We start from the raw sequence: 21,953 nt of genomic DNA, 5'->3' as shown, positions 1-21,953 counted from the left end.
GGTTTCCAGCATCTGCAGTCCTTGGTTTTACCAGGAATGAAACGTTTAACACATGAGGAATGTCCATCCTCGATGGGCTTGACTAGGATCTGGGGATGATCGAACGGAAACGTACTCAATACTGAATGGCCTGGACAGAGTGCATGTTGGGAAGATGCCTCCATTAGTAGGAGAGAGACTAGGTCCCGAGGGCACAGCCTTAGAGTAAAGGGAAGACCTTTTCGAACAGAGATAAGGAGAAACATCTTCAGCCAGAGAATCTATGGAACTCATTGCTGCAGAAGGCTGGGAGGCCATGTCATTGAGTGACTTTAAGATGGAGATGGGTGAATTCTTGAGTATCAAGGGTTGCGGGGGAATGGGTGGAGAAACTTATCAGCCATGATTGAATCGATGGGCTGTATGGCCTAATTTCTGCTCCTTACGATCTCACAGTCTAACACCTTAGCTGTGGGTCTGGATGGCAAAACCATTTAAAGACGGTAGCTCTCCCTTAGCTGAAGGACCTCAGTAACCCGGATGGGGGCTTGACGACAGGCAATGGGCAACAGAATGGCTCAGTGGTTAGCGCTACCTCACAGCACCGGGGTGGGGGGGGGGGGCAGGTTCAATTGAAGCCTGGGGCGACTGCTTTTGCGGAGTTGGCACCTTCTCTCTCCCCCCCCACCCCACCCCCGCTCCGTCTGTGCGTCGCTTCTTCCTGGACCTCTGGTTTCCTCCGACTGCCTGAAGATGTCTAGTTCTGTGCTCAATTACCCCGTGGTGTCCAAGGGTGCGCGTGGATAAGCCGCGTGAGGTTACGGGAATAGAGTAAGGGACCGGGTCTGGGAGGGATGCTTTTCAAAGGGTTGGTGAAGACCCAATGCGCTGAGTGACCTTCTTCTGCACTGGAAGGATTCTATGATTTTCAACAGTGTGCCCCACGGCAGAACAAACTGAGAACGCGGTTCTGACATCTTGGGCTCCACAATTTAGAGCGTAAATAAAAGCAGGGATGTTGTTTGCGAACCTCTCGGGGATTTCCGGTCAGGCCCCAACCAGACAGTATCTCGTGCAGTTGTGGGTCACCAGACATGGAGGAGGATGTGAGGGTCCCCAGGGGGGCATGGAGGGTGACTTCACCAGAGCTGTTCTGGGGTGATGGGGGATCTTCACTCCAAGGTTCGGTCAGAGGAGCCAGAACTATTCTCCTCGGACTAAAGAGACCGTGGGGAGATGTGAACGAGAGGACATTGGTTAGGCCACTGTTGGAATATTGCGTGCAATTCTGGTCTCCCTCCTCTTAGAAGGATTTTGTGAAACACTTAAAGGGTTCAGAAAAGATTTACAAGGATGTTGCCAGGGTGGGAGGATTTGAGCTGCAGAGAGAGGCTGAACAGGCTGGGGCTGTTTTCCCTGGAGCGTTGGAGGCTGAGGGGTGACCTTATAGAGGTTTATAAAATCATGAGGACGGTTATGGATAGGATAAATAGACAAGGTCTTTTCCCCCCTGGGGTGGGGGAGTCCAGAACTAGAGGTTTATAAAATCATGAGGGGGGACATGGATAGGGTAAATAGACAAGGTCTTTTCCCCCTGGGGTGGGGGAGCCTAGGGCAGCACGGTGGCACAGTGGTTAGCACTGCTGCCTCACTGCGCCTGTAGACCCGGGTTCAATTCCCGACTCAGGCGACTGACTGTGTGGAGTTTGCACGTTCTCCCCGTGTCTGCGTGGGTTTCCTCCGGGTGCTCCGGTTTCCTCCCACAGTCACAAAGATGTGCGGGTCAGGTGAATTGGCCAAGCTAAATTGCCCGTAGTGTTAGGTAAGGGGTAAATGTAGGGGTATGGGTGGGTTGCGCTTCGGCGGGTCGGTGTGGACTTGTTGGGCCGAAGGGCCTGTTTCCACACTGTAAGTCTAATCTAAGTCTAATCTAAAACTAGAGGTTTATAAAATCATGAGGGGGGCATGGATAGGGTAAATAGACAAGGTCTTTTCCCCCTGGGGTGGGGGAGCCCAGAACTAGAGGTTTATAAAATCATGAGGGGGGCATGGATAGGGTAAATAGACAAGGTCTTTTCCCCCTGGGGTGGGGGAGCCCAGAACTAGAGGGGGGTAGGTTTAAGGTGAGAGGGGGAATGATTTAAAAGGGACCTAAGGGACTCAGACGGTGGTGCGTGTACGGAATGCGCTGTCAGAGGAAGTGGTTGGGGGCTGGTACAATGACAACATTTAAAAGGCATCTGGATGGGGGAGTGGGATAGGAAGGGTGTTAGAGGGAGATGGGCCAAGTGCTGGCACACGGGGACTGGGTTAGGTTAGGGTATCTGGGTCAGCACTGATGAGTTAGACCGAAGGGTCTGTTTCGGTGCTGTGCAGCTCTATGACTCGATGACCTTTACATATGGTAAAACTGTTCCTTTAGCTGGTGGTGCTGTTCTGAACCCCCCTGTTGAGGGGTGGGGGGGTGTTGCGGAGATCTTGAGTGAAGACTGAACAAGCATTGGGTGTGGGGGGAGTGGTGGTGGGGATGGGTGAGAGGAATGTTTCTGATGCAGCAAGTGGTAGGGAGCTAGAACCTATGACCTACAAAAGGGTGGAGGTGGTCATGGAGTAAAGGAATGATTGTGAAAGGAGTTTTTAAAAAAAAAGGCAACACCATGGAAATAAACTTGCAGGGGCTCCAGAGACAGAGCAGTGGGGACTGGCTGCTTCTGTCAGGGGAGCTAGCATGGACTCAATGGACCGAAAGCCCTCCCCAATGTTGTAATGACTGGAAGCTGAGGCCACAAAGCCAATTTAAAAAACAATCTTTTCATGGGATGTGTGGGTCCCTGGCTTATTGCCCAACTCCAATTACCCTTGTGACGTGAGCTACTTGTTTGAAAGGAATATTTCACAGTCATAGACTCATAGAGCACGGACACAAATCCTCCGGTCCAATCAATCTGCCCCAAACATCATCGCAAACTCAACTAGTCTCACCTGCCCTGCTCCTATCCCACAGTCCTTCCAAACCTTTCCTCTTCATGTACTTACCCAAATGTCGTTTTAAACGTAACTGTTCCCGCATCCGCCACTTCCTCAGGAAGTTCAAAGAACACAGAAAGTTTCCAGCCCGGGATCCAAATCCACTCTTTAAACCTGTCGCCCAATTCCTGAGCATCTGTATCCCTCTGCTCGCCCACCTCCTCAGGCATCTGTCCAGACCCATCTTAAATGGATCTACTGTGCCTGCCTCTACCACCTCTGCTGGCAACGCGTTCCAGACACCCACCACCCTCCGTGTGAAGTACTTGCTGCGTGTATCCTCCTTAAACTTTCCACCTCTCACCTTGAAAGCGTGACCTCTCGTTACTGAATCCCTCACCCTGGGGAAAAGCTTGTCTCTACCCACCCTGTCCATACCCTTCATGATCTTGTAAACCTCAATCAGGTCCCCCCCCCAATCTCCTTTTTCCTAATGGAAACAATCCAAACCGACTCAACCTCTCTTCATAGCTAGCACCTTCCATCCCAGGCAACATCCTCGTAAACCTTCTCTGCACCCTCTCCAAAGCGCCCACATCCTGTCAGTAATGTGGTGACCAGAACTGTATACCGTATTCTAAATGCGGCCGAACCAACGTCTTGTACAATGTTAACATGACCTGCCAGCTCTTATACTCAATACCCCGCCCGATGAAGACAAGCATACCCTATGCCTTCCTGCCCACTCTATCCCCCTGTGCAGCCACCTTCAGGGTACAATGTACCTGAACTCCCAGACCCCTCTGCCCATCAACTTATCCCAAGGCTCTTCCGTTTACAGGATAGTTGGCTCGAGAATTAGACTTCCCAAAACGTATCACCTCACATTTGCCTGGATTGAACTCCATCTGCCACTTCTCCACCCAACTCCCCAGTCTATCGATATCCTCCTGTATTCTCTGACAGTCCCTTATACTTTCTGCTACTCCACCAATCTTCGTGTCATCTGCAGACTTACTGATCAGACCAACAGTGCCCTCTCCCAGATTATTTATGTATATCACAAATAACAGTGACCCCAGCACTGACCCCTGTGGAACATCACTGGTCACCTTTCTCCACTTCGAGAAACTCCCTTCAATTACTACTCTGTCTCCTGCTGCTCATCCATTCTTTATCCATCTCGCTAGAACACCCTGCACACCATATGACTTCATTCCACGCACAAACCATCCTCTGTGTTAAAAAAAATTGGCCCCTCATGTCTTTTTAAATCGTTCTCCTCTCACCTCAAAAATGTCTTGAAATCCCTCACCCTGGGGAAAAGGCGCCTACCATGAACCAGATCCGGACCCTCATGATTTTATAAACTTCTCTAAGGTCACCTCTCAGCCTCTTACGCTCCAATGTAAAAAAGGTCCCAGCCTTGCTTTGATAACTCAAACCCTTCCAAACCCGGCAACGCCCTGGTAATCTCCGCGGCACCCTCCCCAGCTTTCACAATATCCTTGCCGGGTGACCGGCACTAGGCACGGTAGTCCAGAAGAGGCCTCAGCAATGTCCTCCACAACCTCAGCATGACGTCCCGCAACTCCGACCACTCAAAAGTCTGAGCATTGAAGGCAAGTGTGCTAAGTGCGTTTTTAACCACCCTGTTTGCAAACCTCAAAGAGTAATGTACCTGAACCCCTCGGTATCCCTGTTCTGCAACACTACCCCTACCTCTCGATGAGCAGCCACTTTGTTATGGGTATGTAGTCACACTCCAGTTACCCCAGGCTGGGTAAGGACTGGGACGTTCCTTACCAAGACAACTTCAGCAAACCAAATTTTTTTTTTAACTCTTTCATAGGACCCGGGTGTCACCGGCTGGGCCCAGTACTTATTGCCCTGTAGGTAAAAACGAGGACTGCACATGCTGGAAACCAGAGTCTAGATTAGAGTGGTGCTGGAAAAGCACAGCAGAGTCAGGCAGCATCCGAGGAGCAGGGAAATCGACGTTTCGGACAGATTCCCGATGAAGGGCTTTTGCCCAAAACGTCGATTTTCCTGCTCCCCGGATGCCGCCTGACCTTTTATCGCCCTGTACCTATTTGCCCCCTGAGAACATGGTGGTAAGCTGCACGTTTTGAACAGTTACAGCCTGTGTGCTGTAGATTGACCCACAATGCCCTTAGGGAGGGAATTGCAAGACTTTGACCCAGCGTCCCTAAAGGAACGGCGATGTATTTTTGATCGAGATGGCGAGTGGCTTTGGAGGGGAATTTGCAGGGTGGGGGTGTGGGGGGATGGTGTTCCCATGTATCTGCTGCACCTTGCCACTCCAGGAGGAGGTGGTCGCAGGTTTGGAAGGTATCTTGAAGGACTTTGGATGAATTTTCTGCAGTGCATCTTGTAGCTAGTACACTCTGTTGCGACTGAGGTGGAGGAGTGGATGCATTGTGTTCCCCAGGGTACAGGGCCCTGGGTATGTGTTCCTCAGGATACAGGGTCCTGGGTATGTGTTCCCCAGGGTACAGGGTCTTGGGTATGTACTCCCTAGTGCACAGAGTCCTGGGTATGTTCTCCCCTGGGTACACGGTCCTGGGTATCTGCTACCCAGGGTTCAGGGCCCTGGGTATGTGCTGTGGAGGGTCCAGGGTCCTGGGTATGTCCACCCCAGGGTACAGGGTCCTGGGTATGTGTTCCCCAGGGTACAGGGTACAGGGTACAGGGTCCTGGGTATGTCCACCCCAGAGTACAGGGTCCTGGGTATGTGTTCCCCAGGGTACAGGGTACAGGATCTTGGATATGTGTTCCATAGGGTACAGGGTCCTGCGTATGTGTTGTTGAGGGTAAAGGGCCCTGGTATTTTCTGACGATGGTACAGGGCCCTATGTATGTGCACCCTAGGGTACAGGGTCCTGAGTATGTACTCCCCAGGATACAGGGTCCTGGGTATGTGTTCCCCAGGGTACAGGGTCCTGGGTATGTGCTCCCCAGGGTACAGGGTCCTGGTTATGTGTTCCCCAGGGTACAGGGTCCTGGTTATGTGTTCCCCAGGGTACAGGGTCCTGGGTATGTGCTCCCCAGGGTACAGGGTCCTGGTTATGTGTTCCCCAGGGTACAGGGTCCTGGTTATGTGTTCCCCAGGGTACAGGGTCCTGGGTATGTTTTCCCCAGGGTACATGGTCCTGGTATGTGTTCCCCAGGGTACATGGTCCTGGTATGTGTTCCCCAGGGTACAGTGTCCTGGGTATGTTTTCCCCAGGGTACAGGGTCCTGGTTATGTACACCCCATGGTACAGGACCCTGGGAATGTGCTCCCCAGGGTACAGGGACCTGGGTATGTGTTCCCCAGGGTACATGGTCCTGGGTATGTTTTCCCCAGGGTGCAGGGTCCTGCGTATGTGCTCCCCAGGGTACATGGTCCTGGGTATGTGTTCCCCAGGATACAGGGCCCTGGGTATGTGTTCCCCAGGGTGCAGGGTCCTGGGTATGTTTTCCCCAGGGTACAGGGTCCTGGGTACGTGTTCCCCAGGGTACAGGGTCCTGGGTATGTGTTCCCCATGGTGCAGGGTCCTGGGTATGTGTTCCCCAGGGTACAGGGTCCTGGGTATGTGCTCCCCAGGGTACATGGTCCTGGGTATGTGTTCCCCAGGGTACAGGGACCTGGGTATGTGTTCCCCAGGGTACAGGGTCCTGGGTATGTTTTCCCCAGGGTGCAGAGTCCTGCGTATGTGCTCCCCAGGGTACAGGGTTCTGGGTATTTGTTTCCCAGGGTACATGGTCCTGGGTATGTGCTCCCCAGGGTACAGGGTCCTGGGTATGTGCTCCCCATGGTACAGGGCCTTGGGAATGTGCTCCCCAGGGTACAGGGTCCTGGGTATGTGCCCCCCCAGGGTACATGGTCCTGGGTATGTTTTCCCCATGGTGCACGGTCCTGGGTATGTGTTCCCCAGGGTACAGGGTTCTGGGTATTTGTTCCCCAGGGTACAGGGTCCTGGGTATGTTTTCCCCAGGGTACATGGTCCTGGGTATGTGTTCCCCAGGGTACAGGGTCCTGGGTATGTTTTCCCCAGGGTACATGGTCCTGGGTATTTGTTCCCCAGGCTACAGGGTCCTGGGTATGTGCTCCCCAGGGTACAGGGTCCTGGGTATGTGCCCCCCTGGGTACAGGGTCCTGGGTATGTGCCCCCCAGGGTGTAGGGTCCTGGGTATGTGCCCCCCTGGGTACAGGGTCCTGGGTATGTGCCCCCCAGGGTACAGGGTCCTGGGTATGTGCTCTCCAGGGTACAGTGTCTTGAGTATGTTTTCCCCAGGGTGCAGGGTCCTGCGTATGTGCTCCCCAGGGTACAGGGTCCTGGGTATGTGTTCCCCAGGGTACAGGGTCCTGTGTATGTGGTCCCCAGGGTACAGGGTCCTGGGTATGTGCTCCCCAGGGTACAGTGTCCTGTGTATGTGGTCCCCAGGGTACAGGGTCCTGGGTATGTTTTCCCCAGGGTACATGATCCTGGGCATGTGCTCCCCAGGGTACAGGGTCCTGGGTATGTTTTCCCCAGGGTACATGATCCTGGGTATGTGCTCCCCAGGGTACAGAGTCCTGGGTATGTGTTCCTGAGCGTAAAGGGTCCTGGGTAGGTGTTCCTGAGGGTGCAGGGTCCTGGGCATGTGCTCCCCAGGTTTCAGGGTCCTGGGTATGTACTCCCCAGGGTACAGAGTCCTGGGTATGTGCTCCCCAGGGTACATGGTCCTGGGTATGTTTTCCCCAGGATACAGGGTCCTGTGTATGTGTTCCCCAGGGTACAGGGTACTGGGTATGTGTTCCCCAGGGTACAGGGTCCTGGGTATGTGTTCCCCAGGGTACAGTGTCCTGGGTATGTTTTCCCCAGGGTACATGGTCCTGGGTATGTACACTCCATGGTACAGGACCCTGGGAATGTGCTCCCCAGGGTACATGGTCCTGGGTATGTTTTCCCCAGGGTGCAGGGTCCTGGGTATGTGTTCCCCAGGGTACATGGTCCTGGGTATGTGCCCCCCCAGGGTATAGGGTTCTGGGTATTTGTTCCCCAGGGTACAGGGTCCTGGGTATGTGTTCCCCAGGGTATAGGGTTCTGGGTATTTGTTCCCCAGGGTACAGGGTCCTGTGTATGTGTTCCCCAGGGTATAGGGTTCTGGGTATGTGTTCCCCAGGGTACAGGGTCCTGGGTATGTTTTCCCCAGGGTACAGGGTCCTGGGCATGTGCTCCCCAGGGTACAGGGTCCTGGGTATGTGCCCCCCCAGGGTATAGGGTTCTGGGTATTTGTTCCCCAGGATACAGGGTCCTGTGTATGTGTTCCCCAGGGTATAGGGTTCTGGGTATTTGTTCCCCAGGGTACAGGGTCCTGGGTATGTTTTCCCCAGGGTACATGGTCCTGGGTATGTTTTCCCCAGGGTGCAGAGTCCTGCGTATGTGCTCCCCAGGGTAGAGGGTTCTGGGTATGTTTTCCCCAGGGTTCAGGGTCCTGGGTATGTTTTCCCAAGGGTGCAGGGTCCTGGGTATGTGTTCCCCAGGGTACAGGGTCCTGGGTATGTTTTCCCCAGGGTACAGGGTCCTGGGCATGTACTCCCCAGGGTACAGGGCCCTGGGTATGTACACCCCATGGTACAGGGCCTTGGGAATGTGCTCCCCAGGGTACAGGGTCCTGGGCATGTACTCCCCAGGGTACAGGGCCCTGGGTATGTACACCCCATGGTACAGGGCCTTGGGAATGTACTCCCCAGGGTACAGGGCCCTGGGTATGTACACCCCATGGTACAGGGCCTTGGGAATGTGCTCCCCAGGGTACATGGTCCTGGGTATGTTTTCCCCAGGGTACAGGGCCCTGGGCATATGCTCCCCAGGGTACAGTGTCCTGGGTATGTGGTCCCCAGGGTACAGGGTCCTGGGTATGTTTTCCCCAGGGTACAGTGTCCTGGGTATGTGCTCCCCAGGGTACAGAGTCCTGGGTATGTGTTCCTGAGCGTAAAGGGTCCTGGGTAGGTGTTCCTGAGGGTGCAGGGTCCTGGGCATGTGCTCCCCAGGTTTCAGGGTCCTGGGTATGTACTCCCCAGGGTACAGAGTCCTGGGTATGTTTTCCCCAGGATACAGGGTCCTGTGTATGTGTTCCCCAGGGTACAGGGTACTGGGTATGTGTTCCCCAGGGTACAGGGTCCTGGGTATGTGTTCCCCAGGGTACAGTGTCCTGGGTATGTTTTCCCCAGGGTACATGGTCCTGGGTATGTACACTCCATGGTACAGGACCCTGGGAATGTGCTCCCCAGGGTACATGGTCCTGGGTATGTTTTCCCCAGGGTGCAGGGTCCTGGGTATGTGTTCCCCAGGGTACATGGTCCTGGGTATGTGCCCCCCCAGGGTATAGGGTTCTGGGTATTTGTTCCCCAGGGTACAGGGTCCTGGGTATGTGTTCCCCAGGGTATAGGGTTCTGGGTATTTGTTCCCCAGGGTACAGGGTCCTGTGTATGTGTTCCCCAGGGTATAGGGTTCTGGGTATGTGTTCCCCAGGGTACAGGGTCCTGGGTATGTTTTCCCCAGGGTACAGGGTCCTGGGCATGTGCTCCCCAGGGTACAGGGTCCTGGGTATGTGCCCCCCCAGGGTATAGGGTTCTGGGTATTTGTTCCCCAGGATACAGGGTCCTGTGTATGTGTTCCCCAGGGTATAGGGTTCTGGGTATTTGTTCCCCAGGGTACAGGGTCCTGGGTATGTTTTCCCCAGGGTACATGGTCCTGGGTATGTTTTCCCCAGGGTGCAGAGTCCTGCGTATGTGCTCCCCAGGGTAGAGGGTTCTGGGTATGTTTTCCCCAGGGTTCAGGGTCCTGGGTATGTTTTCCCAAGGGTGCAGGGTCCTGGGTATGTTTTCCCCAGGGTACAGGGTCCTGGGCATGTACTCCCCAGGGTACAGGGCCCTGGGAATGTGCTCCCCAGGGTACATGGTCCTGGGTATGTGTTCCCCAGGGTACAGGGACCTGGGTATGTGTTCCCCAGGGTGCAGGGTCCTGGGTATGTTTTCCCCAGGGTGCAGAGTCCTGCGTATGTGCTCCCCAGGGTGCAGGGTCCTGGGTATGTGTTCTCCAGGGTGCAGGGTCCTGGGTATGTGTTCTCCAGGGTACAGGGTTCTGGGTATTTATTCCCCAGGGTACAGGGTTCTGGGTATGTGTTCCCCAGGGTACATGGTCCTGGGTATGTGCTCCCCAGGGTACAGAGTCCTGGGTATGTGCTCCCCATGGTACAGGGCCTTGGGAATGTGCTCCCCAGGGTACAGGGTCCTGGGTATGTGCCCCCCTGGGTACATGGTCCTGGGTATGTTTTCCCCAGGGTACATGGTCCTGGGTATGTGCCCCCCTGGGTACATGGTCCTGGGTATGTTTTCCCCAGGGTACATGGTCCTGGGTATGTGTTCCCCAGGGTACAGGGCCCTGGGTATTTGTTCCCCAGGGTACAGGGTTCTGGGTATTTGTTCCCCAGGGTACAGGATCCTGGATATGTGCTCCCCAGGGTACATGGTCCTGGGTATGTGTTCCCCAGGGTACAGGGTACTGGGTATGTGCTCCCCAGGGTACAGGATCCTGGATATGTGCTCCCCAGGGTACAGGGTTCTGGGTATTTGTTCCCCAGGGTACAGGATCCTGGATATGTGCTCCCCAGGGTACAGGGTCCTGGGTATGTGCCCCCCTGGGTACAGGGTCCTGGGTATGTGCCCCCCTGGGTACAGGGTCCTGGGTATGTGCCCCCCAGGGTGTAGGGTCCTGGGTATGTGCTCCCCAGGGTACAGGGTCCTGGGTATGTGCCCCCCTGGGTACAGGGTCCTGGGTATGTGCCCCCCCAGGGTACAGGGTCCTGGGTATGTGCTCCCCAGGGTACAGGGTCCTGGGTATGTGCTCTCCAGGGTACAGTGTCTTGAGTATGTTTTCCCCAGGGTGCAGAGTCCTGCATATGTGCTCCCCAGGGTACAGGGTCCTGGGTATGTTTTCCCCAGGGTGCAGAGTCCTGCGTCTGTGTTCCCCAGGGTACAGGGTCCTGGGTATGTGCTCCCCAGGGTACAGGTCCCTGGGTATATGTTCCCCAGGGTACAGGGTCCTGGGAATGTGTTCCCCAGGGTACAGGGTTCTGGGTATTTGTTCCCCAGGGTGCAGGGTCCTGGGTATGTGTTCCCCAGGGTACAGGGTCCTGGGTATGTGCCTCCCCAGGGTACAGGGTCCTGGGTATGTTTTCCCCAGGGTGCAGAGTCCTGCGTATGTGTTCCCCAGGGTACAGGGTCCTGGGTATGTGCTCCCCAGGGTACAGGGCCCTGGGTATATGTTCCCCAGGGTGCAGGGTCCTGTGTATGTGTTCCCCAGGGTACAGGGTCCTGGTTATGTGTTTCCCAGGGTACAGAGTCCTGGGTATGTGCTCCCCAGGGTACAGGGTCCTGGGTATGTGACCCCCCCAGGGTACAGGGTCCTGGGTATGTACACCCCATGGTACAGGGCCTTGGGAATGTGCTCCCCAGGGTACAGGGTCCTGGGTATGTGCTCCCCAGGGTACATGGTCCTGGGTATGTTTTCCCCAGGGTACAGGGCCCTGGGCATATGCTCCCCAGGGTACAGTGTCCTGGGTATGTGGTCCCCAGGGTACAGGGTCCTGGGTATGTTTTCCCCAGGGTACAGTGTCCTGGGTATGTGCTCCCCAGGGTACAGAGTCCTGGGTATGTGTTCCTGAGCGTAAAGGGTCCTGGGTAGGTGTTCCTGAGGGTGCAGGGTCCTGGGCATGTGCTCCCCAGGGTACATGGTCCTGGGTATGTTTTCCCCAGGGTACAGGGTCCTGGGTATGTGCTCCCCAGGGTACAGGGTCCTGGGTATGTTTTCCCCAGGGTACATGGTCCTGGGTATGTGCTCCCCAGGGTACAGGGTCCTGGGTATGTTTTCCCCAGGGTACAGGGTCCTGGGTATGTGCTCCCCAGAGTACAGGGTCCTGGGTATGTTTTCCCCAGGGTGCAGGGTCCTGGGTATGTGCTCCCCAGGGTACAGGGTCCTGGGTATGTTTTCCACAGGGTACAGTGTCCTGTGTATGTGTTCCCCAGGGTGCAGGGTCCTGGGTATGTGCCCCATCCCAGGGTACAGGGCCCTGCGTATATGCCCCCCCAGGGTACAGGGTCCTGGGTATGTGCTCCCCAGGGTACAGGGTACTGGGTATGTGCCCCCCCAGGATACAGGGTCATGGGTATGTGCTCCCCAGGGTACAGGGTCCTGGGTATGTGCCCCCCCAGAGTATAGGGTTCTGGGTATTTGTTCCCCAGGATACAGGGTCCTGTGTATGTGTTCCCCAGGGTACAGGGTCCTGGGTATGTGTTCCCCAGGGTACAGTGTCCTGGGTATGTTTTCCCCAGGGTACAGGGTCCTGGGTATGTACACCCCATGGTACAGGACCCTGGGAATGTGCTCCCCAGGGTACATGGTCCTGGGTATGTGTTCCCCAGGGTACAGGGTCCTGGGTATGTGTTTCCCAGGGTGCAGGGTCCTGGGTATGTGTTCCCCAGGGTACATGGTCCTGGGTATGTTTTCCCCAAGGTGCAGGGTGCTGGGCATGTGCTCCCCAGGGTGCAGGGTCCTGGGCATGTGCTCCCCAGGGTACATGGTCCTGGGTATGTTTTCCCCAGGGTACAGGGCCCTGGGCATGTGCTCCCCAGGGTGCAGGGTCCTGGGCATGTGCTCCCCAGGGTACATGGTCCTGGGTATGTTTTCCCCAGGGTACAGGGTCCTGGGTATGTGCTCCCCAGGGTACATGGTCCTGGGTATGTGCTCCCCATGGTACAGGGTCCTGGGTATGTGCTCCCCAGGGTACAGGGTCCTGGGTATGTTTTCCACATGTGCAGGGTCCTGGGTATGTACACCCCATGGTACAGGACCCTGGGTGTGTTTTCCCCAGGGTACAGGGTCCTGGGTATGTGCTCCCCAGGGTACAGGGTCCTGGGTATGTTTTCCCCAGGGTACAGAGTCCTGGGTATGTGTTCCTGAGCGTAAAGGGTCCTGGGCATGTGCTCCCCAGGGTACAGGGTCCTGGGTATGTGTTCCTGAGCGTAAAGGGTCCTGGGCATGTGCTCCCCAGGGTACATGGTCCTGGGTATGTTTTCCCCAGGGTGCAGGGTCCTGGGTATGTGCTCCCCAGGGTACAGGGTCCTGGGTATGTTTTCCCCAGGGTACATGGTCCTGGGTATGTGCTCCCCAGGGTACAGGGTCCTGGGTATGTTTTCCCCAGGGTACAGGGTCCTGGGTATGTGCTCCCCAGGGTACAGGGTCCTGGGTATGTGCTCCCTAGGGTACAGGGTCCTGGGTATGTTTTCCACAGGGTACAGGGTCCTGTGTATGTGTTCCCCAGGGTGCAGGGTCCTGGGTATGTTTTCCACAGGGTACAGGGTCCTGTGTATGTGTTCCCCAGGGTGCAGAGTCCTGGGTATGTGCCCCATCCCAGGGTACAGGGCCCTGCGTATATGCCCCCCTAGGGTACAGGGTCCTGGGTATGTGCTCCCCAGGGTACAGGGTACTGGGTATGTGCCCCCCCAGGATACAGGGTCATGGGTATGTGCTCCCCAGGGTACAGGGTCCTGGGTATGTGCCCCCCCAGAGTATAGGGTTCTGGGTATTTGTTCCCCAGGATACAGGGTCCTGTGTATGTGTTCCCCAGGGTACAGGGTCCTGGGTATGTGTTCCCCAGGGTACATGGTCCTGAGTATGTTTTCCCCAGGATACAGGGTCCTGGGTATGTGTTCCCCAGGGTACAGGGTCCTGGGTATGTTTTCCCCAGGGTACAGGGTCCTGGGTATGTGTTCCCCAGGGTACAGGGTCCTGGGTATGTTTTCCCCAGGGTACAGGGTCCTGGGTATGTGTTCCCCAGGGTACAGGGTCTTGGGTATGTCTTCCCCAGGATGCAGAGTCCTGGGTATGTACTCCCCAGGGTACAGGGTCCTGGGTATGTGTTCCCCAGGGTACAGGGTCCTGGTTATGTGTTCCCCAGGGTACAGGGCCCTGGGTATGTGCTCCCCAGGGTACAGGGTCCTGGGTATGTGTTCCCCAGGGTACAGGGTCCTGGGTATGTTTTCCCCAGGGTACATGGTCCTGGGTATGTGTTCCACAGGATGCAGGGTCCTGGGTATGTGTTCCCCAGGGTACAGGGCCCTGGGTATGTGCTCCCCAGGGTACAGGGTCCTGGGTATGTTTTCCCCAGGGTACATGGTCCTGGGTATGTGCTCCCCAGGGTGCACGGTCCTGGGTATGTGTTCCACAGGATGCAGGGTCCTGGGTATGTGTTCCCCAGGGTACAGGGTCCTGGGTATGTGCCCCCCCAGGATACAGGGTCCTGGGTATGTGCTCCCCAGGGTACACTTCCTGGGTATGTGCTCCCCAGGGTACAGTTCCTGGGTATGTTCCCCCCAGGGTACAGGGTCCTGGGTATGTGCTCCCCAGGGTACAGGGCTCTGGGTATGTGCTCCCCAGGGTACAGTTCCTGGGTATGTTCCCCCCAGGGTACAGGGTCCTGGGTATGTGCTCCCCAGGGTACAGTTCCTGGGTATGTGCTCCCCAGTGTACAGGGTCCTGGGTATGTGCTCCCCAGTGTACAGGGTCCTGGGTATGTGCTCCCCAGGGTACAGTTCCTGGGTATGTGCTCCCCAGTGTACAGGGTCCTGGGTATGTGCTCCCCAGTGTACAGGGTCCTGGGTATGTGCTCCCCAGGCTACAGGGTCCTGGGTATGTGCTCCCCAGGGTACAGTTCCTGGGTATGTGCTCCCCAGTGTACAGGGTCCTGGGTATGTGCTCCCCAGGGTACAGTTCCTGGGTATGTGCTCCCCAGTGTACAGGGTCCTGGGTATGTGCTCCCCAGTGTACAGGGTCCTGGGTATGTGCTCCCCAGGCTACAGGGTCCTGGGTATGTGCTCCCCAGGGTACAGTTCCTGGGTATGTGCTCCCCAGTGTACAGGGTCCTGGGTATGTGCTCCCCAGTGTACAGGGTCCTGGGTATGTGCTCCCCAGGCTACAGGGTCCTGGGTATGTGCTCCCCAGTGTACAGGGTCCTGGGTATGTGCTCCCCAGGGTACAGGGTCCTGGGTATGTGCTCCCCAGGGTACAGTTCCTGGGTATGTGCTCCCCAGGGTACAGGGTCCTGGGTATGTGTTCCCCAGGGTACAGGGTCCTGGGTATGTTTTCCCCAGGGTGCACGGTCCTGGGTATGTGTTCCACAGGATGCAGGGTCCTGGGTATGTGTTCCCCAGGGTACAGTTCCTGGGTATGTGCTCCCCAGGGTACAGGGTCCTGGGTATGTGCTCCCCAGGGTACAGTTCCTGGGTATGTGCTCCCCAGTGTACAGGGTCCTGGGTATGTGCTCCCCAGTGTACAGGGTCCTGGGTATGTGCTCCCCAGGGTACAGGGTCCTGGGTATGTGCTCCCCAGGGTACAGGGCTCTGGGTATGTGCTCCCCAGGGTACAGTTCCTGGGTATGTTCCCCCCAGGGTACAGGGCTCTGGGTATGTGCTCCCCAGGGTACAGTTCCTGGGTATGTTCCCCCCAGGCTACAGGGCTCTGGGTATGTGCTCCCCAGGGTACAGGGTCCTGGGTATGTGCTCCCCAGGGTACAGTTCCTGGGTATGTCCCCCCAGGCTACAGGGTCCTGGGTATGTGCTCCCCAGGGTACAGTTCCTGGGTATGTGTTCCCCAGGGTACAGGGTCCTGGGTATGTTTTCCCCAGGGTGCACGGTCCTGGGTATGTGTTCCACAGGGTACAGGGTCCTGGGTATGTGTTCCCCAGGGTACAGGGTCCTGGGTATGTGCCCCCCCAGGGTACAGGGTCCTGGGTATGTGCTCCCCAGGGTACAGTTCCTGGGTATGTGCTCCCCAGTGTACAGTTCCTGGGTATGTCCCCCCAGTGTACAGTTCCTGGGTATGTGCTCCCCAGGGTACAGTTCCTGGGTATGTCCCCCCAGTGTACAGTTCCTGGGTATGTGCTCCCCAGGGTACAGTTCCTGGGTATGTGCTCCCCAGGGTACAGTTCCTGGGTATGTGCTCCCCAGGGTACAGGGTCCTGGTTATGTGTTCCCCAGGGTACAGTTCCTGGGTATGTTCCCCCCAGGGTACAGGGTCCTGGGTATGTGTTCCCCAGGGTACAGGGTCCTGGTTATGTGTTCCCCAGGGTACAGGGTCCTGGGTATGTGTTCCCCAGGGTACAGGGTCCTGGGTATGTGCTCCCCAGGGTACAGGGTCCTGGGTATGTGCTCCCCAGGGTACAGTTCCTGGGTATGTGTTCCCCAGGGTACAGGGTCCTGGGTATGTGTTCCCCAGGGTACAGGGTCCTGGGTATGTTCCCCCCAGGGTCCAGGGTCCTGGGTATGTGCTCCCCATGGTGTAGGGCCCTGGTTATGGGCTACCCAGTGCACAGGGCTGTGGGTATGTGCTGTCGGGGAGACAGATCGTGTTGGTGTGAGGCCTGTGAACCCTGCCGCGGATGCAGCCTGACGATTACAATATCCTGAGGATCCACATCCGTTCGCAATAGGGAGTGAACGTTGTCTGCACTTACCATTCCCTCAAAATGAGTTTCAGAAATCAACCCCTGGGCTTTTCACTGTGGGGAAAGGTCAAGCCTGTGTCTCCTGGTGTTTTCGACAACGATTTCATTCACATGGGGTTTTCATCGTCTTCCTGTGTTCCTCCACAAGGCCATTGTCTCTGACTGCCCTTTGAAATGGCCCCCTCAGTTCAACAGCAAGTCAGGCCGCATAAATATGCCCCACTCGCTGGCGATACCCTCTCCCAGGGGGTCGGGGGGTACAGGCTTATGTCGTGGGTAGACCGTGTGTGGGATGGGCGCGTGGTCATAGTGTAGAGAGAGAGTGGGAGAGAGGGGCAGAGAGAGGGAGGGGCGAGAGAGAGAGAGAGAGGTGAGGGCGCGGGGAGAGATAGAGAGAAAGAGAGAAGGAGAGAGAGAGAAAGAGAGAGAGGTGGGGAGAGACAGAGAGAGAGGGTGAAAGACACAGAGAGAGAGAGGGGGAGAGAGAGAGAGAGAGTGAGGGGGAGAGACCGAGAGAGGGGGAGAGACACAGAGAGCGAGGGGGAGACAGAGAGAGAGAGAGAGAGGTGGGGAGAGACACAGCAAGAGAGAGAGGGGGAGAGAGACACAGCAAGAGAGAGAGGGGGAGAGAGAGAGAGAGAGAGAGAGAGAGAAAGCGGGGGAGAGACACAGAGAGAGGGGGGAGAGACAGAGAGAGAGAGGAGGGAGAGAGACACAGAGAGAGGGGGGAGAGACAGAGAGAGAGAGGAGGGAGAGAGACACAGAGAGAGGGGGGAGAGACAGAGAGAGAGGGGGAGAGACAGAGAGAGATGGGGGAGAGACACAGAGAGAGAGGTGGAGAGTGACACAGAGAGCGGGGGGGGGGGCAGAGAGAGAGAGGAGGGAGAGAGACAGAGAGAGAGGGGGAGAGAAACACAGAGAGCGGGGGGAGCAGAGAGAGAGAGAGAAGGAGAGAAACAGACAGCGAGGGGGAGAGACACAGAGATGGGGAGAGAGACACGGGGGGGGAGAGAGACAGAGAGAGAAGGGGAGAGACAGAGAGAGAGGGGAAGAGAGACTCAGAGAGAGAGAGAGAGGGGGGAGAGACACACAGAGAGAGGGAGAGAGACACAAAGAGAGAGAGGGGGAGACACAGAGAGAGCGAGGGGGAGAGAGACACAGAGAGCGCGATGGGGAGAGAGACACAGAGAGAGAGGGAGAGAGACACAGAGAGAGAGGGAGAGAGACACAAAGAGAGAGAGGGGGAGACACAGAGAGAGCGAGGGGGAGAGAGACACAGAGAGCGCGAGGGGGAGAGAGACACAGAGAAGGGGAGACACAGAGAGAGCGAGGGGGAGAGAGACAGAGAGAGAGAGTGCGAGGGGGAGAGAGACACAGAGAGAGAGGGGGAGAGAGACACAGAGAGAGAGAAGGGGAGACACAGAGAGCGCGAGGGGGAGAGAGACACACAGAGAGAGAAGGGGAGACACAGAGAGAGAGAAGGGGAGACACAGAGAGAGCGAGGGGGAGAGAGACACAGAGAGAGAGAAGGGGAGACACAGAGAGAGAGAAGGGGAGACACAGAGCGCGAGGGGGAGAGAGACACAGAGAGAGAGAAGGGGAGAGAAACACAGAGAGAGAGGGGAGACAGAGAGAGAGCGAGGGGGAGAGAGACACAGAGAGAGAGAGCGCGAGGGGGAGAGAGACACACAGAGAGAGAAGGGGAGAGAAACACAGAGAGAGGGGGAGAGAGACACAGAGAGAAAGCGAGGGGGAGAGACAGAGAGTGCGAGGGAGACAGAGAGACAGGGACGGGGTCGGTTATGTTTTGTACAGCGAGGTGTGCGTGTTTTTGACTGGGCAGTGGAGAATCCTCAACTCCGTGCTCCTCCCCCCCTCAGGTCGGGATCAACCAGCAGGCACCAACGCTGGTGCCAGGGGGTGACCTGCCCAGGCTCTCCCGTGCCGTCTGCATGCTGAGCAACACCACCGCCATCTCTTCGGCCTGGACCCGCCTGAACCTCAAGTTCGACAAGATGTACGCCAAGCGGGCCTTCGTGCACTGGTACGTGGGTGAGGGCCTGGAGGAAGGGGAATTCCAGGACTCACGGGAGGACTTGGCCTCCCTCGAGAGGGATTACGAAGAGGTGGGCTACGACTCCAGCTACCTCAGCGACCTGGCCGGGCTGTCGGCGTGAGGAAGGAGAGCGAGCGAGAGAGAGAGAGAGAGATGGCATGGGCCACGAGGAGGAGGCCGGAACCTCGAATCGATCTCCCGTGCCAGCGCTCCCCACCGGGGAGTTGGCGGGTGGGGTAGTCGCTACATGTGACTCCACCACCCACCCCACCCCAATCCCAGGGAAACGTTCCCTCTCCGCTCCTCGGGACCATCCAGAAGCATGCCCACACTGGAGACTCTGTGGTTCGGAAACAATTATGGCCGCCGTCTATCTGCACGGCCATATCCCTCGCACTGAAGGGTGGCAAACCGTCTGCTTCCCTTCACTGGGGTGGGGAGTTGGTGATTTAATATTCCGTACCAAATCCCATTTCCCCTGTCCTCCCTTCAGCAGCTGCTGGGATCCTCAGCATGCCCCCAAGTAGGGTGAACGCACCCCCCCCCCCCCCATCCATGAGATGGCTCCCTCCCACTGGATTCGAGTTGGACAGGCCAGAGGCTGGAAGACCAGGCGGCATCTGGAAGGTGTTGGGAGTCGGCGTTTCGGGTCTAACCCTCCCTCCGTCCTGAAACCTCGACTCCTGCCCACCCTTGTGTGTACTTCCAGCCTCCCGCCTCTCTGCTTTGGATTCCAGCGTCTCCAGGTCTTTGTTTTGGCTTTTGTTCCCTTCCCCACGGGGTGGAACCATGCGCCTCCCCTCGCCCCAGGAAAGAGGGAGGTGTTCATGGAGACGGCACATCCTTGACTGTGAGATGTCGCGAAGTTCCACTCGGTGCATCTCTAAAAGGACAATGTGGCCCCCTTCACACTTCCACTCCCCCACCTCCCCAAATTAATCCCTCAAACAACGTCCCTCGCAACGCTGCTTGTGGGGATCTTACTGTTTACGCTCATCCTTCGATGATGACGGCGGGTGTCTTGAGGTTGGGAAAGGCGCTACGCAAAAGGGGAAGCCTTCCTTGTATTGTCATGTCGCACGCCGTGCGTGATTTTAAAGTTCAGTGCATACGTTGGCGAGCAAGCAGAGCGTGTGAGTTATTTCATTGTGGCTACTTCACCCCCTGACTGTCGCCTGCCGCAGTGAGGGGTAACAATCCTGAGGGGGTTTTCGACACAAAGGTCTGGAGAGAGTGGGAGGTGCAAATTCTGCGAAGGGGCCAAACGTGCTGATTGGGAAAGGCTGGACAGGCTGGGGCTGTTCTCCCCGGAGTGTCGGAGGCTGAGGGGTGACCGTATAGAGGTATATAAAATCATGAGGGGGGGGACATGGATAGGGTAAATAGACAAGGTCTTTCCCCCTGGGGTGGGGGAGCCCAGAACTAGAGGTTTATAAAATCATGAGGAAGGGGCATGGATAGGGTAAATAGACAAGGTCTTTTCCCCCTGGGGTGGGGGAGCCCAGAACTAGAGGTTTATAAAATCATGAGGGGGGGACATTGATAGGGTAAATAGACAAAGTCTTTTCCCTGGGGTGGGGAAGCCCAGAACTAGAGGGCATAGGCTTAAGGTGAGAGGGGGGAAAGGGACTTAAGGGGCAACTTTTTCACCCAGAGGGTGGTACGTGTATGGAACGAGCTGCCAGAGGAAGTGGTGGAGGCTGGTACAATGACAACATTTAAGAGGCACCTGGATGGGTATATGAATAGGGAGGGTGTGGAGGGATATGGGCCGGGTACTGGCATGTGGGAGTAGATTGGGTTGGGATATCTGGTCAGCATGGACGGGCTGGACCGAAGGGTCTGTTTCCGTGCTGTACATCTCTATGGCTACATCGCTTCCAGCGCTAAAACTGACCGAGCCTGTCCGCCTGCTGGCAGAGAGACGTACATTTCTTCGTGAACGCTCTAACCCCACACTCGCAGAGAGTGATGGTTGAAGCCAAGATGGTCGTCAACAGGTCCAGGTCAGAGCCCCAGGGAGGGGGTAGCTTCTCACTCCCCACCGTCTGCCCCTTGTTCGCAATTATGTCGGGTATCCTCTGATGCTCACTGGCAAAGTAGGGGCATTTTGAGACCAGTGGGCACTGCAGGGGCATCATCACCTCACTTTGTTTGATGTTATAATGTTCCATTCAGCCTTCTCATTATATCGCCCCTGCAGGGGCTGTTTCACCATTATATAGTTTTGGACTCCCTGGAAGAATCGAGGGAGATTTATTCTGGATTTCAACCCCTCGTGGTCCCTGTCCCGGGAGTGTCTGATGGCGACGTTGACGAAGGGACTTCACTCTCGGTTTGCATTGAGTTCAAACGAGCAGAGGGAACTTTATTCTGTACTTTAATCCCTGGTTGGACCGGCCTGGGGAGTGTTTGACCAGAACAGTGCCAAGAGAACTTTATTAATGTTTCATTCAACGGGTCGGAGTAGTTTTTCCCCCTTCGTCAACCCCGTGCCGACCTTGTTCCGGGAGTGTTTGAGGGTTCGACAGTGTCGAGGGAACCTTCCAGAAGAAAATGAAAGGGGACTTTAATTCCAATTTACTCTTTGTTTGAGAGGGAGGGGGGAGCTTTACTTCATGTCCAGCCCCATGCTGTCCCTGTCCCGGGAACGTTGGTTGGGGATGGTGTCAAGGGAGCGTTAAGTTCCATTCACCTCCTGTCTCACAGTAGAGGCTTCCATGTCCTCCCATTGCACGGCTAGCTGGGAATTTTGCCCACTCTTTCTCTCGGCCACTCAGGCGCGTTGGATTGATTCGCAAATTTGGCACACTACTCACCACCCCCTGGATCTCTCTCTCTCACACACACACACACACACACACACACACACACAGGCACACACACACAAACACATGCACGCATACACACACGTGCACAGGCACACACACGCATATGCACACGCACGTACATACATGCGCGCGCACACACACACACAACTGCAGATGCAGCACTGCTGCCTCACGGCACCAGGACCCAGGTTTGATCCCAGCCTCGGGAGACTGTGTGGAGTTTGCACATTCTCCCCGTTTCTGTGTGTGAGTTTTCTCCGGGTGCTCCAGTTTTCTCCCACAGTCCAAATATGTGCAGGTTAGGGTGGATTGGCCGTGCTAAATTGTCCCCGTAGTGCCCAGGGATGTGCAGGTTAGGGTGGATTGGCCGTGCTAAATTGTCCCCGTAGTGCCCAGGGATGTGCAGGTTAGGGTGGATTGGCCGTGCTAAATTGTCCCGTAGTGCCCAGGGATGTGCGGGTTAGGGTGGATTGGCCGTGCTAAATTGTCCCCGTAGTGCCCAGGGATGTGCAGGTTAGGGTGAATTGGCCGTGCTAAATTGTCCCCGTAGTGCCCAGGGATGTGCA

At 56.4% G+C, this 21,953-nt stretch overlaps 1 protein-coding gene across 1 annotated transcript in view; it reads left to right on the top strand.

The window, feature by feature from the left end:
- LOC132809088 (tubulin alpha-1B chain-like) overlaps positions 1–21,953 on the top strand; it is a 48,908-nt gene that overhangs the window by 25,236 nt on the left and 1,719 nt on the right. The window contains exon 6 of the mRNA XM_060822487.1: positions 18,381–18,638. Coding sequence (XP_060678470.1) covers positions 18,381–18,638 — 258 coding nt within the window. The remainder of the gene's footprint in view (positions 1–18,380; positions 18,639–21,953) is intronic.

Source organism: Hemiscyllium ocellatum, unplaced genomic scaffold (assembly GCF_020745735.1).
Source record: "Hemiscyllium ocellatum isolate sHemOce1 unplaced genomic scaffold, sHemOce1.pat.X.cur. R1, whole genome shotgun sequence".
Taxonomy (NCBI): Eukaryota; Metazoa; Chordata; class Chondrichthyes; order Orectolobiformes; family Hemiscylliidae; genus Hemiscyllium; species Hemiscyllium ocellatum.
This window is presented reverse-complemented; position numbering and strand designations above follow the sequence as displayed.